The sequence below is a fragment of the Gambusia affinis genome, linkage group LG11 (assembly GCF_019740435.1).
Source record: "Gambusia affinis linkage group LG11, SWU_Gaff_1.0, whole genome shotgun sequence".
Lineage (NCBI taxonomy): Eukaryota > Metazoa > Chordata > Actinopteri > Cyprinodontiformes > Poeciliidae > Gambusia > Gambusia affinis.
In genome coordinates, this window is record NC_057878.1 from 2,162,054 (window position 1) to 2,175,575 (window position 13,522).

The 13,522-nt window shown below is 38.3% G+C and overlaps 1 protein-coding gene across 1 annotated transcript; it reads right to left on the minus strand.

The window, feature by feature from the left end:
* Positions 1–2,423: 2,423 nt before the first annotated feature.
* Positions 2,424–11,322, minus strand: tnfaip6 (tumor necrosis factor, alpha-induced protein 6). Its single transcript, XM_044131089.1, has 6 exons — positions 11,187–11,322; positions 10,394–10,531; positions 8,652–8,813; positions 4,263–4,491; positions 3,811–3,851; positions 2,424–2,845 (listed from the first exon to the last, which is right to left on the minus strand). Exons 1-6 carry the CDS (start codon positions 11,284–11,286, stop codon positions 2,709–2,711), a joined length of 807 nt encoding a protein of 268 aa, XP_043987024.1. The 5' UTR covers positions 11,287–11,322; the 3' UTR covers positions 2,424–2,708.
* Between the last annotated feature and the right edge of the window lie 2,200 nt (positions 11,323–13,522).

Below are 13,522 nucleotides of genomic sequence, written 5' to 3' on the forward strand. Positions count from 1 at the left end.
TTAAACTCATTAATACAAAGTAATAAGAATGCTAACTGAAGTGCTAATTTTTTCTGTTGGTGTTTTTGCAGTTCAGTTCGAATCCAACACAAAGCTCAGTGAACCGTTTAAAGCAGCACTCTAAGCTGCTTTCAGCTCCTGTGTAGGAACAGTAACGTTACTGTCCACCTGATCTGAGGCCCGGTCCCACCCAGCCCACACGGTTCCACACAGCTGTGTGTTTATTTAAGCCACCAGAAAGCTGTGCTGTTTGAACTGTGCCAGAAGCAGCACTGCTGTGAGGAATGGAAGAGAAGTGAGCTCTGATTGGTCGCTGGGAACCTCTTCAAAAGCTCAGTCTACCAGCTGCTTGTTGCAGACAGGAGGGTGTAATGTGACAGCGATAGGTTCCACTGGTTTTCATTTATGCTGTTTGAACTGATTTGTGTGCATGTCTTTGTATTTGATACATTGTAAGGAGGAGCTTTTTCCTAACACATATGTTGTGGGGACCAACTGCTCCTTATGGGCCCCAAATCCTCAACCCCATGAGAAGTAGAGCTGTTGTCAGTGGTGGGCCGTCAGGGCCTGCAAGGCCTTCTCTGCTGGCCTACAAATATCTGAATCACAGACTGATGTTAATTATATTTTGTCTATGAATACATATTAAATAATTTCAAATGGTCTGTCCGCTTCCTTTCATTGCTAGCCCCCTGGTTGTGCTGCTTCCAGAACATTCCCAAAGAAATTAACTGTGCTGCAAACTACAAGTTACCTGCTACTGACAGTCATGTCAGTGGAAGGATGCTCCATCTTTTTAAGCATTTAACCAATCACATTTCAGCCACTATTTGTTGCCAGGGTCAAAGAAATCTGCCTGGAAGCCTTCACAATCAGTTCTGTACAGAAGAGGATTAGGGCCACCAAAAAAAAAAAAAAAAAAAAAAAAAGAATTCTGACTTTAAAATCAGAATTCTGAGATTAAAGTCTGAATTTTTTATTTTTTTTTTTCAGTGGCCCTAATCCTCTTCCATAGTTCTGCGGGCCCTGTAGCATAAAATAAATGTCGATCATCAAACTCTTGCTTCAACCAATCAGATTTTGAGTTGGCGACACAAAGGCCTTCTAGCAGGCGTACGGAAACGTCAGCGTATTCACACGCTTTGATTAGATAGTCAAAGAGTGTACTAGCCAGAGCTAGCAAACTGCATCTGTAGCGAGCTGCACAAGCAAAGATATTATGAGGTTATTTTTGGTGCTTTTTTTAATGTGTGTCGCAGCTGTACCTGCAGTAGAGGTTTTATAGCCATAAAATAGTTGTTGAGGGTTGGATTGATTCAGACGGAGCACTACTGAAGGCCTGGGTGTGAAATGCACGGCCCACCACTGGCTGTTTGGGTCTAGGGTTAAGTTTATCACTAAAGTGTGAATTGAGTTTAGGGTTAGGCGTGTACTGGTAAGGTTTAAGGTAAGAGTCAGGGTTAGGCTGAAACGATAAATGGAAGTCAATGCAAAGTTCCTTTGAAGATTTAAAGACGTACTATGTGTTGGTACGTGTGTTTCAGTAACTTTGAAAGACACTCCAACATAGAGGTGGCCACTTCTAGCAATAATTTTATAGCCTGCACTATTAAGTCATCTGCTGCCCCCTAGTGGCTGTGGTGGGCGCTTAAGGAACAAGTAGGGTCACTAATGTATGAGATTGTTCACTGAGAAACTATAATGTTGTTGCTGCTGTCCACTGTGTTTGTGTTTCCTGTCAGGTCATTACCGTAAAGAAGAACATTTACTGTGGGAAAAACATGAGACACTTTAAGGTGAGCCTGCCCCAGGGCAAACAAACCAGCAGCTTGCCATCATTGAGGTGTGAATGGGAATAACTGGATGTAGTGTGTACTCTGAACCTGACAACGTTCTAAACAAGTACAGCTGATTTAGCATTTACTTGATGGTGATATAAAAAGGAACTATGAGCATTAAAAAATACATAATAACACCCCCTTAACAAAGAACTGGCGAAGCATGATCTCTGATGGAGAACTGGAGATAGTTCTCCATCACTCTAGCCTTTTGGATCGGCTGGATTATGTTAGCTAAAGATTCTCACACCACCTCACCTTCCTGGTGTCCAACTTGAATCTCTGTACTGGTTACCGGTCCATCTGGTCCGTCTTGAGTCATTAGCTGAAGCGTCACCAGAAGACAGTTTTTCAAAGGTTTGATGGTAAAATTGTCTTCTGTTGACGCTTCAGCTAATGTCCAATTCAGCAACTCAACAAGACATTACACCAACATGGAATTTTAGAAGTAGCTAATCCTAAAGCACTAAACAAACTTGTTAGTTAGCAATAGCTAATGCTAAAGCGCTACACCAACCTAGTATTTAGCAGTAGCTAATGCTAACGTACTAAACCAACCCAGTATTTAGCAACAGCTAAAGAACATCTTTAATTTGTTTCACATCTTTCTGTTGTATTTTTGGTATAATGTATCAGTATTCTGATAGACACTTGGTCTTTTTGATATGTATCATCTTTAGTTAGCTGAACGTTTAGGACTTCCTTTAGAAACAATCTTTTGTATGTCTTGAGTCCAGTAAGTGGGAAGTAGTAGTATTAATAAACAAAGAACGTTTATTTCATAGTATTGTTAATTTAGAAAAACCAATAAGACTAATTCTTCATTCCATCAGAGGTAACCATCAGTATAAATATAGCAACAGAGAGACATCAGTGAAGAGGAGCAGCGGGAAAGTCGTAGGTATGGTTGTGAGGGCTGGCCGATGGATCAAAAGCAACATATTGTAACTGGAATCCACCAGCTGTCACTGAAGCATCAGAGAGGAACTTCAGGGTCATCACGTTTCCTGAAACAGCAGAAACCGGTCTGATCAACGCTTTGAAACGTCTGCCAGTCAAATCTACACTAAGCAATTAAATGGAACATAGCGTTTCTAATTTGCGCTGGGGGACTTGAAATGATTGCTCATCTATATATTCTCCTGCAATACAGTGGCGGCCATCTTGTCCGAGGGAAATTTCTGAGGTTGAAAAGTAAAAATTTGCTAGAAGAAAAGGAAACTTTGAGATTAATCTCAAGAATTTTCTAGAAAAATTACTTGGAAATCAAGGTTTTTCTATAAAGTTTTTGATATTATAAATTTTTTTTAAATCAGAAGAATTTAGACGTTTATAACTCCAGAAAAGTTCTGAGATTTTTTGGCAGAAATTTACCTTTTCATTTTTTGTGTCTATAATGGCCCTAGTACAGCGTTGTAGAGATTTTAATATCTAAGGAAGCTAATTTTTACTCTTTCTACAACTGTAGAGGGAGCTTGAGAGGAAATTAGCAAATGCGCAAATTAAAATAAAAAAAGGGTTTTTGGAAAATTCTTAAAATTGTAATATCATTAAGGAAACAACTTAGCATGCATGTTGAGTTCTAAAATCCACCCAACATTTATATCAAATGAAAAGACCACATTTAAATATAGGTTATTAATGATATATATATATATATATATATATATATATATATATATATATATATATATATATATATATATATATATATATATATATATATATATATATTTTTTTTTTTTTTTTTTTTTTAAGATTCATTTTTAAAGAAATCACACCATGAAGAAAATTTTAACAGGTTCTCTGCAACCTTTCTTCACAATTGAAAGTCATTCAATTGAGAAGAATTTGGCTATTAGTGTCAATTTTGTTCATTTAATGAGAAAACATGATGGAAATGAAGAAGCAGTCACAGATTTTTACCAGAGTTCAGACTGTTTCCTGTCATGTATAAATGATGGCAGCTCACCTGTGCTGATGATGTCACTCGGTAAATTGTCACCACAGAATCTGGAGAAAGGTATAAGAAAAGTTTTAAAAGTAAAGGCAGCAATGCCACAGTAGGACAAGAATTTATGTTTTTTTTTTTATGTAATATCTGAATATTGTGGCGAGCATTTGTGTTCAGTAAAACTACCTTTCACTGGCAGATGATTTCATTTGTAACAAGACGTGTTTCCCTTGTTGGAAGTGAAAAAACTGCCAGTGGAACTAGTACTTTGAATGAACGTTATTGGCTCAAAATAAGCTGCCATATCTTGCTGAAAAGTTGTGTGTAAGTTAATTTGGTCTTATTTCAACTCTACTAAGATGTTTGCACCATAGACCAAAAATACTTGGATTTTGCAGTGTGGTGTTTTTTCCCGTTTCCACACAGGTTAACCTATGAACTGCCGAAGCACTGCTCGAACTGACACTCACCTCCCAGCAAAGCCGGACACATCGTCGTAGCTGTCGTACACCTCCAGGTAATCTGCCAGGCAGGACGTGTCTTCCTCCACGTCCAGCTCCAGGAAGTGGAGGCGAATCCTCTGACCCAGGCGCACTCGGATGTGCCAGTAGCAGATCAGCTCGTCCTGGTATTCGTCAGGGAAACCGGGCGACTGAATGATTTTCTGCTGCTCAGTCAGAACGCCGCCACACTCTTTGGCTGTCGGGAACATGGGAGACACAATGAAACTACTATAGACTGTTATCTTTAGTAGGTTCTCTGCAAATAGGACCTTTTGTTATGTAGTTTTTTTTCTGAGAAAGTTTATCACTTTGCCTGTGATAAACTTGCACACACTTTGCCTGGTTGAATTTCTACTGGATGAATCCAAGTCAATGAGAGAAAGCCCAGACTGTCTGTGAAGGGAGATTTGAATTGAGGTCAGGAAACACACTTCAGGTGAGAATCAGAGCTGCAATAGTTGAGTTTCACCACTAGAGAGCGCCTTCGGCTAAGCAGAATGAATGCTGTATAGTGTGGTAGGGTCAATAAGTGTTATTCAGTTATTTATTTATTTTTCACTTAGTTTTACTGAGACATGATGTCATTTCCATATTTTTGAATAGCCTTAAAAAGCTCAGCCCTTTTTTTCAGTCTTGATTAAACCAAATATTTTTGCTCATTTGTCAAACCTTTAAGAGTGATAAAAACTGTAAACAGCCCAGAGGCAGCGTCTGGACAGAAGGACCTGACAGAAGGGCCAGACTCTGTTGAGACAAGCTCTGGACTTTTCTGAAAAGCAACAAAAGCTTAAATCTGTAATTAGATAGCAGTTTCAAAGAACGTTTTTTTTTAAAGTTTGAAAGCTTTCAGCAAAATGCAGAAAAAGATCAGAGCCACACAGAAAAGCTCAAGACCTGAGCAGCAGTGATGTCCAAGCAGGGCCTTCAGTTAGCAGGGAAAGAGTAAAGATGTGAGTAAAAGCTACATTTTCCCCCCTTTCTAACTAAATATATATATTTTTTGCCACTGTAACTTCCTGTATAATGAGTTTAATTACAGTTATTTTTAATGTAGACTTCTCTTTTTACATTTGAGAAGAGTTGGTAATTCTTCTCAATTGGTAATTTGTGGTTATCTGTTTTATGTGAGCTGTAAATATCACATGACACAGAAATCCCTTTTATTTCATCAACAGCCATTCTTCTGAGCAGGATGGCAGGCACGTTTCCATGACAACAACTACGTGAAAGGTGGTTATAAAAAGTCTTGCCAGGAAAAGTTTTTTTATGTTCTGCACAAACATGCATAATGTTTTTTAACAACTAACTATTTTATCCCTAATATAGTTTTACATTTATTTAGAGAAATGTGTTGATGTGAGTGAAACTCACAAAAAGAATCATCTGAATTAAGTAAAATGAACATTTATTGGAAAGTTGCAAAATATTAGTAAGAATGTGAGATTTTACTCACATTTTGCTGTACATAAGGGTTTTGTAAATATATTTTTCAATAACCAAATATAAATATCAAATACCCATGTGCAAGTGTTGTGTGCATTAATAGCATATTTAGTGCTAATACTAATATAGAGTAAAGAAAGGAAATCAAAATGTAACAGGTGAGAAAATAAAGTTTACATGAAGTGATTTGGAAGAAACCAGAATCATTTTCTGCACCATTAAATATAACCACAACAGAAATTATTCCCTATGGGTTCTCAAAGGTAAATTCATTCTTATTAAAAGTAAGTATATATATACTTTTATATTATTTTATTAAAAGGAATATACTTGGATGTATTAACAATGATTATCTCTCTCTGGAGTGTGTCATTGTTTTCTAGTTCATCCTCCAAGTGTCGCCAATCAGCCAACAGCTATAAAACATCTATTGTTGTGGACTTTCCTGTGGCATAGATAATGATGGATGCAAACCAAAGGAAAAGCGATTTCTTGCTGTCGGCCATGTTGGTAGGATCACTGATTTCAGGTTTGTTTCATCGTGTCAGTGGACTGATGGCTACATTGTCAGTCATCAGGCCATGAAAACCTTTTTTATATCAATTTATGTGAATATAAACCTGAACTGAGATTCTGAGAATTTGCTACAAGAGCTTATTGAATCTGACGGGATGAATACAAGCTTCTGTAGACACTGAAGCTGACGGTTTGGCTTGCGTCCTGTTTGTGGGTGTGGAGACTTTAAAAATGATTATGTGTAACTTCCAGTCAGGACTTGCTCAGCTGCCGCTCTGGCAGCTTATCCAGCTGCATTTTTTCCCTCCTTTGCTGGTTTATTCTTGGTCTGAACCACCATAACTCATTGGTGGGAGTCAGTTTGTGATTTTGAGTCTAGACATTCTTCTTCATGTTGTCTTTATCACCTCTTTTACGTCTGACTTGCATCTAGAGTGATGACAACTTCCTGTGGTGACTCTGTTTATGACGTAGGAGTTTCCATCACTGAAACTCTGAGGTTGCTCAACTAGTAAAAGCATTAACATCAATGCGTCTCCCCCATTCATTTTTAAACATGCTGTATGTAACTTTCATATGAAAAAAATGAAAGATTTTTACATAAAACTGTCAGTATGTTGTGACAGTATGAGACAGATGGATCAAGATCAAAATCAAGTTCTTCTGGTGCACTGCCCTGTCAGAAACAACCAATCAGAGCCAGGAGGAGCGCTGTCTATCATGCTTGTGTATGTGCTGCTCACACCCTGGCTCTCTGATACTCTGCGACTTAGGGAGCCTGCCACGAATCCTTCTCTGCCATTACCCCACCGAGTTTCCTATTCAGTTTAATCAGTTAAGTTCAGTTTTAACCCAAATAGAAATTCTTTTTTGAACACATAGCATTCAACTAAAATACAGTTAAGAATCTATGTCACTACTTTCAAATTAATGTTGACAGTTGGGCTTTCGCAAAATAGCGTGTACATGAGCATGATTGACAGTGCTAAGCCACACCTCTTGGCTCTGATTGGTTGTTTTTGGTCTGGCGCTGTGGATTTCTTCAGACAGCTATAGCAGCTCAGGGTGGATGTGGAGATCAATGTTTTCACAGATGATCTGTCTCATATTATAATGATAACGTCATGCCATGGTGACTGTTTTGAAGAATGGGTAAAGAAAATAAAGAACTTTTTTTTTAAGAAAAGTTACATACTGAAGCTTTAAAGCAGATTTATGATCAAATGCAATCCATATGTTGATGTCAAAATTAGCTTCATGTGAAAGAGAGACACAATGTTTCTTTTTCCTCAAACTAAACGATTACAGCCTCTGCATGCAGGATGCCTTCCTGGAACATTTGTGCTTTAGGTTATAAACATGTTCTTCTAATGAGGAGCTCATTAGAACAACATTTATTTATACAACACAAATGGGCTGCTGACCTTTAAGAAACCTTCGTGTTGTGCTCAGCTTGTCCTGATAACCCCACCCACCACTTCACTTTCTACACCGTAATGATGAAGCTTGAGGAAATAATGGAGTTTTTTTTTTTCTCCTTTACAAAGTCTGAAAGTTTGTGTTGAGCAATCATCAGCTGTGCTGAGTCAGAGCTTTGTAGATGCACATTTCATGGCAGTTGCAGCTGCAGATGTTTTGGGTTTATGTTTCCTACACCTTCACACAATTAGGACTAAATAATTTGCCCTTTAGTTTAAAATAGCTCAAGCTTTTTGACTTTGGCTCTAATGTGGGAAGGAAAAACCTTCACTTCATCTTAAACACAGTGGTGTAGCGTCATGCTGTGAGGAGGGCTTTCTTTAGTCCTGACAATTAGGCCAGTTAAAATGAAGATGAATGGAGTTTAAATACTGAGGAGGGAGGCATGTGATGGGACAGTGATGCAGCAAAGCATTATGGGAGTTTGACTAAAGCAGAGAATCAATTGAAGGTGGTGTGGTCGCTTTTACACTGCTTTTGTAAGTCAATGAAATTATAGATAATACACTAGGCATAAATATCGGTCATCGGCTATAGCAGCAGTATTAAAATCTTCGTGTCGATATCGATCCAAATCTTCATATGGGTATATTCCTGGTGGAAGCTTTGAAAGATTTCTGTTTCCAGATCGACTTCGTTTCAGTAATTTTGATGCTCTGATTCTTTCAAACATCTCTTTTTAAATGCTGTTTAAAAATGCATAACTTTGAAAAGCCATCAACATGTGAGTGTTCTCCTTTCAAACTTCAGCATCACACTTACCAATAACTTTGGCTTCAAAGGATTTGAAATTCCTTTTAGAGCCTAACATTGGGTTTTAAAAATACACGTAATAAAAAAAAAATGCTACAGGAAAAAAAAAAAACGGTCTCCTGTCAGCATTGCTAAAATCATGATTAAAGTAAAGCATTTACTCACAGTTTGGGTTGTAGCAGTAAACATCCCATTTCTCACTCTTGTTCAGCCTGTATCCGTAGTCAACGATGCCGACTCTTCCAAAGCCGCAGTTGGCCCCGGCCTTGACGATGGGATAGCCGACACGTCCTCTGTCAAACCAGCCGGCGGCACACACATGAAAACCTGCAAGTGAGAAGAAACGCCATGTTCTGTTCAACAGCACCACTGGTCACACACTCAGGGCTGACCGTCCAGAGCTTTCTTTCAGAATCTCCAGCAACACGGCCTGGTTCGAATAGTTTGTGAAAGTCTTTTGGAAAGTATCTGCAGAGTTGTTTGTTTTTTCTTGATGGAGACTCCAGGGGTTTAGATCACAATCAGTAATCGGCTATAAAACTGACCTCCTGCAAGGTTGCCTTGGAAACCTTGAACTGTAGCCAAAGACAAACAGGCAACCACAGGATTTGAGCTGCTCTCTGAGAAGCTGCTGGTTTTTGCTAACCCAGCTCCATGTCACAGCCAGGATTTGAACCTCAGACCCTTCTTGCTGTAAGAAAAACAGTCCTACATCTAAAGTAGACCTTTTTTGGTCATCTGGATATTCCATTTCTCTAATATCCATTTATTATAAACCACAGCTCTTCCCAATATCACACAGTCATGTAGCTCTTGCTTCATCATAGGAACATGTGCAGCTTTGAGTGAGTAACGCTCCAGCATCACCTTCCATCAAATTAGTCAACACTCTTATTGTCACTGATGAAGGTTCAACTCTATCAGACATAAAGTCATATTCAATCAATTAGAATACACATCAGATTAAAATGTTTTCCTTTCAAAATTATAAACTCTAAGCCTGTATTAAACAAACTTTTCATTAATCCCATATTTGTGTTTTTAAAAGTAGTTTTTGGTTTTTGATTGGTCTGATGTAATATTCAAATTGTAAATTGTTTTCCCTAAATGTAAGCTGAAAATCAGCATAATTAACAGAAGCAACACAAACATTCATCTGGGTTTAATCTATATAATGTTTCATTTAGTCAAAAAGTTCCAGAAATGAATCGACTTTTCTTTTCAACAGTGTGAATTTTACACCTTTTATCCCATTGAAACACCATTGAAAGTGCACCATGGAGGTACATGGTGATTCATACAGAACGATTGAGTTCATCATGTCTGAACCCATATGTGATATCAATATGAGGGCATCGAGTGACTTGCAGCATTAATATTACTATATTATGTTTAGAAAATAACAATCAGAAGCTGCAGTTCAGACCTTTGCAGGAATCAGATAAATGACAAACTTCTGGTGCATTTCTTGTTAAAACTTCTCTACCTTTGACCCAAAACTGCAACCCATGTATTTGGATTAAGAAGTTTAACCCAGCAATTTCTAGAGTGAACCTAAGACCATCTTAACAGGCTTTTACAGTTTGTTTGAGACCTTTGAACATCAGCCTGGGCCCAGGAACTCTGTTGCACTCTTGGAGAGACACTGCTTCCCATTAACCTTTAACCTCCTCCTGCCAGCTAAAAGCATTCCAACAGTTAAGGGTCTTCTTGCATTACTACTGTTCCTCCATCTGATGCATTTTAAAGAGCAAAGAGAGAATACACACCAACAGAAAAAAATCAGGGGTGGAAGGAATCTGTGTTGTTTTTACAGCAGAGGACCCTATAGTTTGCTTTAAAAGACACTGAAATGCAGGCGCTGATCTGTGAATTTGTGTTGTTCTTATGAGTGAAAAGCCACAGACCTATTTGTCGCGCTGCCTCCAGTTGATCATAGGTGGCCAGCGTTCCTCCCTCGTACTTGCAGACAGCCTTGGCCTCTTTGTATGTCAGCTGATACCTCCCTTTGCGTGACTCCCGATGGTAAACCCCAGCTGCTTGTTCTGTCAGAGAGAAACATTGCCTCTGTCTGAGCTTTTACATTAATTATGTTAAAAAAAAACTAAAAAAAAAACTGTTGATGAGTCTGAGCCAAACCAGTTAGTATAATGAAGCACATACAAGAGCTCATTTTCCAAAGAGTCAATCTCATGAAGTGAAGTGTGTGGGAAAGTCAGCAGTGTTTAGAGAGTGTTTTTTTTTTTTCCTGAAAAAAAAAAAATTACTTTGATTGAGGTAAAAGTTGTGAAAGAAGGCTTCAGCTGGGGAGTTTCTTTGCTGGGGATTGTGAGAGGTACGAGGTGAAGTCATTTCCATGTATTTACAAGCCACTTGCAGCACAGCCAGGCTATAACACACTGATTGGCACAAACTGCTGGACTCCTTCACGCTCCATTAAAGCCTCACAATCAGCCTTTAAAAGAGAATAGCTGTAGCTGTGTTCACAAAAGCAGAACATTTCAACAAAAAGATGAAAATAACTGTAAAAAAAAAAAAAGAAAAAGAAAAGAGAAATTCACAAGAGTAATATCACTGATGGTGAGATTTGTCTGATCAGTTTAATTAAATTCATCCTCATCACTGAAATTTAATACTTTCCAGGCTACTCTGTGAAACAGACATTAGATGTCATTGTCAGGTTGTGTTAGTTATATTTACCCAGCCATATTGAGTTATGAAATATTCCATTTCTGAAGCTCCACGACTGTGCCTCGTTCAGCAGTAAGACGAGAGTCCAGAGTAGAGCCCAGACGTGCATCCTGAGGCTGACGGTGTGCAGCTGCTCTGTGCAGATGTTCTCTGACGTTCTGTCCCCTGCTGCTCCGCAGCCGCTGCCTTTTATACACACTCCTGCCTCCCAGGGGAGGTGGCAAATATCCAGCACAGTGAAATAATTCAACCCAGCCAGGGTTCTTTATAGCTACCCTGTTTGGCTGTTGATTTATTTATTTATTTTATTTTATTTTACCTATATAAAGGTTATCACTTTTACTTCTGTTTTAGGGAAAGTGCTGTGATGGGGTTGCACGAGGTAATCCTCAAACTCCTAAAGTGTGGCACATTAAAACTAACCCCTGCTGTTGCAAATCAAACTGAAACCTGTCCGACCTCAGTTCAACTCATTGTTTGTAAATCATGTGCATAGAGAACCTTTTTTACATGAAATGTTTTCACATATTTACATAGATGAGAAACTATGTCTCCAGGATATCATGAACTATTAAAAAAAAATAATGAAACAACCAAAAATTGAATTGTGAATTGAATCAAAAGCGAATTGATTAACATGTGATGGTCACTAATACATTTGGCTTATCAGCGCAAAAAATTGTGACAGCTTGTAATGAATACGTTAATATGTTGTTTTCTATTAATTTGTCTAATTTTTGTACAGGATGGAGCCAAATCATTCTGGTCGGTGGTTCCTTTAAGCTCTATTATTCTGCTTGGATCTTTTGTTGTTCTTCTCATTATTTTCTGTGGTAGAAAAATTAATAATTAGTATTTCCAATGAAGAGATTCAGGCATAGACATAAGCTAAATTGGCAATAATAATACTACCACTACTACTAATAATAATGTTTTTATTTTGTTTGGAGGGAATAATGAAAGACCACATAGACTAAGCCAGGTGGAACACCGCAGATCAATTCCAATGTTTATTGTCTTTGTTACGATAACAACAAATCACAATTGGGTATCATACGACACAGACATAGTGCAAGAAGTACAAGAAGTGCAAGTGCAATCCTATATAGTGCAATAATAATGACAGCATTAGCTGAGTAGCTGTACAATTTAATCATGAGCCATTTAGTTGAGTTTGACTCTCTTTAGCGTCCTCAGTAGAAGAGGCTCTGCTGGGCTTTTCCTACTGCTGATGCATCACTCCATGTCAGCATGACACAGTCAGACCAGGACCATGAAGCTGGAGACTCTTCCATTGTTAATGTAGAGTGGTAATTTACTGGCTGGACTTGAGGAAAAACTACAAATTTTTATTTATTTATTTATTTATTTAATGTTAAAAAATAAGTTATCACTTTTGCATAATCAACCTTGTTCCTGTTTGTAGACTCATTATTGTTGGTTATAAGCACTCAGTTTGTCATCTACGAGCTTGGTGGAAGGCAGAGCCGTAGAATGTGTAGAGTAGGGGACTGAGCACACAGCTTTGAGGAACCCCTGTGTAGATGCATGTGGTGATGGAAGCACTTGCTCTCTAATAGGTTTTTCTGCAGGACTTCCCTGTATTTAACTCCATCAATATTCCCATCATCTCTAACAGTCTTCTTGTTTCTTCTGAAGAAATACGTCCTGACAGCCTGATGCTGCCACCACCATGTTTCACCACATGGATGCTGTGGTCTTGTAGATTGACGTTGCAGAAGGCAATGTGTGATTGCCACCACACTTCAGGTTATTCTGCAAAGGCCAAAGTCTTCCTGGGACCAAGGGATGATGTGGGAGTTTTTCCAAGCTACATTTGTGGAGCTGCCTGTTTCCATTAAATGTTAAATCCAGGAATTCACAATATTATCGGCATCGGCAGATATTAGCTGTAAAATGTAATATTGTACATCAGCCATTCCATCAAAATAACCAGTGAAAACAATGCCTGCACACAGTATGTCAAATTTGCGCTGTTTGAGTGTTGCCCCTTTCTTAGAGAGAGCAAATGTCATGAATAAATTTGACATTAAACATAATAAGTTGAAAGTGTTACATCAGCCTCTGCTTTAGCATTTGCATTTGGTAGCAGGCTATATTGACAAAGATAATGCAGTATTTTAATTACACAGTAGAGAAAGCCACACACTTTCAGTAAATAGGTGTAGGACAAAAAAATACCAGTATTGGTATCGGTTATCAGCCAAATGAGTTTTAGTATATCAGCATATTGGATATCGACCAAAAAGCCAATATTGTGCATCCTTAGTTAAATGTGATGCTAATCTTGAACTCTGAACAACTAAGTATTGATTGTAGCATGC

Bases quoted from the DNA above. Each gene is read 5' to 3' on its own strand.
- tnfaip6 (XM_044131089.1), bottom strand. From the start codon at position 11,286: ATGCACGTCTGGGCTCTACTCTGGACTCTCGTCTTACTGCTGAACGAG. The intron at 4,492-8,651 runs GTGAGTAAATGC...TGTTCCCGACAG, and splicing joins TTACTGCTACAACCCAAACT to CCAAAGAGTGTGGCGGCGTT. The intron at 3,852-4,262 runs GTGAGTGTCAGT...ACCTTTCTCCAG, and splicing joins GTGTCCGGCTTTGCTGGGAG to ATTCTGTGGTGACAATTTAC.